Source organism: Mus pahari, chromosome 2, assembly GCF_900095145.1.
Source record: "Mus pahari chromosome 2, PAHARI_EIJ_v1.1, whole genome shotgun sequence".
In the NCBI taxonomy this organism is placed as follows: Eukaryota; Metazoa; Chordata; class Mammalia; order Rodentia; family Muridae; genus Mus; species Mus pahari.
In genome coordinates, this window is record NC_034591.1 from 110,853,289 (window position 1) to 110,857,513 (window position 4,225).

The following is a 4,225-nucleotide window of genomic DNA, read 5'->3' on the forward strand; positions in this document are numbered from 1 at the left end:
TTTTGGTTTTTCGAGACAAGGTTTCTCTGTATAGTCCTGGCTGTCCTGGAACTCACTTTGTAGACCAGGCTGGCCTCGAACTCAGAAATCCGTCTGCCTCTGCCTCCCAACTGCTGGGATTAAAGGCGTGCGCCACCACGCCCGGCTCTAACCTTGATATTAAATCATGTTTGTCTTTGCTTGAAAAAATAGTTGGTATTGATGTTCCATTTTTTTATGAAACTAGGAAATCAGGAATTTGGAAAGTTTAAATAATGTTTGGAACTAAAAAATAAGATACATTCACTGTACATAATCCAATTATAAAGTGTCAGAAAATGAGGTTTATTTCTGTGGCTAGTGTGGTGCGTATGTGTATGTATGTATGTGCATGTATACCGTATGTATGTGCATGTATACCCACACTAGAAGTGGAGGCCTGAGGTTCTATCTTTGATGTCATTCCTCAGGTACTGAAAACATAAGCTACACTAGGACTTGGGGCTTGCCATTGAGGCTAAGCTGGCTGCCCACAGAGCCTCAGAGAGCCACAGATCTCCACCTCCTCAGTGCTGGGATTACAAGAAGGTGGCAACACATCTGCCTTTCCTTGTGGGGTACTGGAGATGGGATCCAGGACCTCATGCTTATCTAGCAAGCACTTTGCCTACTGAGCCACCTTTCCTGCCCATGATGTGGTCTTTAACATGAATTGGCTAGGGAGATGTAAGATGTGTGGTAGGCTTGGAATTGTCTGTTCCCACTGTTTTTAAAAGACTATGGTCATTTTGGACCTACTTCCTAAATAGTGGCAAACTTAAAATCAAGCCATTTAGCTCACAGTGAGGTCCAAGAGATCAATGGGGGGTGGGAATGGGGAATAAATGGGAAAGCTCGCCAAAACTGTAACCATGGTAACACCACAGATCCAGCAAGCAATGGTGTGCTCATTTGCTTTATCCCCATTTCTTAAATTGGAATCTAAGTAGGGGAAAAATTACATGGAGAACAACCATGAGTCTGCAATTACTGAATTCTGCAAAATTGTATTCATCTTGCAATCCTAACTTACAGGTCATCACAGGAGAGCTAAGAAATGGCCCTGGGTGGTTCAAGAGTAAAAACTCCAAATGCTCAGAACTCCAAATGAGTTAATCTCCCCATGACTCTCTTTACTCCCCTGCTTTCACAGATAAGTGTGAATAACTTGGGCCAGTGTGACATAGATGGACCAAGCTGGAATGCAGAGCCACTGTTCTCTCATCTGGAGTCACAATGTCACAAAAAATGTAGTACTAGATAAATAAAAATGGGATGAAAAATTCCTACTCCATCAACAAAATTAGAACTAGGAATCGCAATTAATATATATATATATATATATATATATATATATATATATATGGAATTATTCAAGAATATTATTGGGATTCGAGTTTTCAGTTCATTACTGACAAGCTGAAATGAGTGAGGGTCACTAAGTCACAGTGACAGGTCCCTTCTTCTCACCAGATCCAGCAGCCATATGGTGAAGAGGGGACTGCGAAGTGCTGTCCCAGGTTGCTCTCATTATTCTTCTATTCCACAAAGCCTGTGGAGACAGTGGATCATTCTAGAAACTAAGGTTCTCAAATCCATTGAATGCCTTTGGCTAGTTCCACTTGTGACTTTACAGTAGAATCAGGAATCACTGGCAGTCAAGTACATTGCTTACAAAAGATTATATTTGAAAGAAAATCATTTCTAGACAACAGATCACAGTAACAGGGGGGCTTTGTGGACATTAAAAGTATTCTTCCTCTAGGAGGCAGCATTTTAAAAGATGGTACCTCTAAAGCTCTTTGAAACCTGACCAGATCAAACAACAGAAAGCATAAAGTAAAACTCCCAGGAATAACACCAGAACAATCTGTTCTTGAGGTCTGAGTTTAATAAAATGAATGTGATGTCTTCCAGAGAGACAAAGTGAGAGTGGCCTGTTGGAAGGACACAGTGTGGTCATGTCCACTATACGGCAGCTGTCAGTTTCTCCACTCACAGACCAACACACTCTCCCCTTGTACATACCCCAAAGGTTTCCTTTCAGAGCCCCGATGTTCTCTATCTTGTTTGCTCAAATTGGACTGTACTGAATATCTTTTCTTCACACAATCCAGATTTAGAAGTTTCTAAGCCAATCTTGAGAAAGGAGAACAGAGTGTGGTATTCCCTCCACTGAGGGCCATTAAAGGCACAGTGGCCTGCCTCTATACAAGTCAGTCTCAGGGTATCTGCCTGGCCCACTCCATTAAAGACAGCAATGGCCTCACTTCTAGAGGCTTCGCCATGCCAAGTACTTCATCCCATTCATACTCTACAACATGAATCAAGCCTGGCTGACTTGGTCTTCCCACAGATCAGACGGTAAGCCTCACACAAGGTAGATCATTTGCCCAGTATTCAAAACTAGAAGGTAGCAGAGCCAAATGGAAATCTAGTCACACTGCATGCCATGACATTGTGCTGCCATGGATAAGTATGCCAGAACCTTCAGCCTTGCTTTTTTTCTTCTATTTACAGCCACATACATGTGTATACACACACACACACACACACACACACACACACACACACACACCAGCATTGAGAAGCTACTTACAAGGCACAGCATGGCGGTAGAGGTTGTCCCTTATGGTCTGCTGGAGCTCATGATCCGGAGATCCCTTCTGGAACCGTTGGTTGAGGAAATGTCGCAGGTCCTTGTTGAGCCTTCCTCCTGTAAGAAACACATAACACAGAGCACATCAACAAGAGCTGGGCTTCCCTGAGCCGTAAGCAGTCAGAGCTGTGTGTGAGACAGCAGCATCCAGCCAATCCAGCCCACACACAGACTCTCGGCCACTCCAAGGTTGTTTCAGTTTCCCTCTGTAGGGGAAAAGCAGGAAGGATGCAATAAAGAGAAAACAGCATAGACACAAAAGTAAGGTGTGGGCCTCATTACACACAATACCAGAAGGCTATACAGAATTTCTTTTAGGGTCTGCATTTAAGTGGGTGCCAGTGATACAGACTCAGAGGGAGGACAAATAGCTGAAACTGCAAAGGACAATCCAGCAACAACTGTTGAACTGTAAAGCATTCTACACAGGTTATACCTACAAGCCTGCTCAGGACTCCAGCACAGGTTAGACCTGCAAGCCTGTTCAGGACTCCAGCGTAATTTACTAAAGCAAATAAATAAAAATAAAAGCAAGCACAGAAACAACATAGAAACAACAAAATGGAAACAGGGCTTGGACTCTGAAGGCTGTTTTCCTGAGTTCCCTCCCTGTGACTGGCACATGGAGGTGTGGCTGACATGTGCTTAGCAGTTACTACATGGGTGGGCTGAGCTTTACTGGACCCGTTTTAAGTATATTAAGAGTGCATCATGTATGTATGTACTACACAATGATTAAGTTAGATATCATCTGTATTCTGCAAAAACTTTCAAAATCCTCTCTCCAAGCCTCTGAGGTATAGAGCCCTGTACTATCATGTCTAGTTACTCTTCTGTGTGGGAACAAGCCAGTTTCTTGTTTCTACCTCAAGAGGACATTGTATCTACTGACAAACCTCTTCCCCCGCCTCTTGGTAAGTACCATTCCACCATTCTACTGTCAATTAGGATGAAATCAACATTGTAGATTCCATGCATGAGAGAGCTCATAACCATCTTCATAACCGTTTTTGTGCACAAGAGAATTCTAAAGAGGAAATGGGATGAGATGCAGCTTAGCCAGTTTTAGACTACATTCAATCCCCAGAATCAAGCCAAAACGCCAAAATATATAAACTATACAGTAAAAAAGAGAAAACATGTTTTTTAAAAAGATTTACTTATTTACTTACTTGCTTGCTTATATGAGTATACTATTGCTCTTTTTTGACACATCAGAAGAGGGCCTGTGGTTGCTGGGAATTAACTTAGGACCTCTGGAAGAGCAGTGAGCACTGAGTCAGCTCTCCAGACACAGAACACATATCTTTTTTTTTTTTCTTTAAAGATTTATTTTATATATGCAAGTATACTGTGCTCTCTTCAGACATACCAGAAGAGGACATCAGATCCCATTGCAGATGGTTGTGAGCCACCATGTGGTTGCTGGGAATTGAACTCAGAACCTCTGGAAGAGCAGTCAGTGCTCTTATCAGCTGAGCCATTCTCTCCAGTCTATGAGGAGGAAGGAAGGAAGGAAGGAAGGAAGGAAGGAAGGAAGGAAGGAAG

General features: G+C 42.6%; 1 protein-coding gene across 21 annotated transcripts in view; it reads right to left on the reverse strand.

Moving 5' to 3' along the window:
- Magi1 (membrane associated guanylate kinase, WW and PDZ domain containing 1) overlaps positions 1-4,225 on the reverse strand; it is a 612,319-nt gene that overhangs the window by 265,421 nt on the left and 342,673 nt on the right. For all 21 annotated transcript variants that reach the window (XM_021190697.2, XM_021190696.2, XM_021190700.2 and 18 more), the window contains exon 2: positions 2,618-2,734. In XM_021190697.2, coding sequence (XP_021046356.1) covers positions 2,618-2,734 — 117 coding nt within the window. The remainder of the gene's footprint in view (positions 1-2,617; positions 2,735-4,225) is intronic.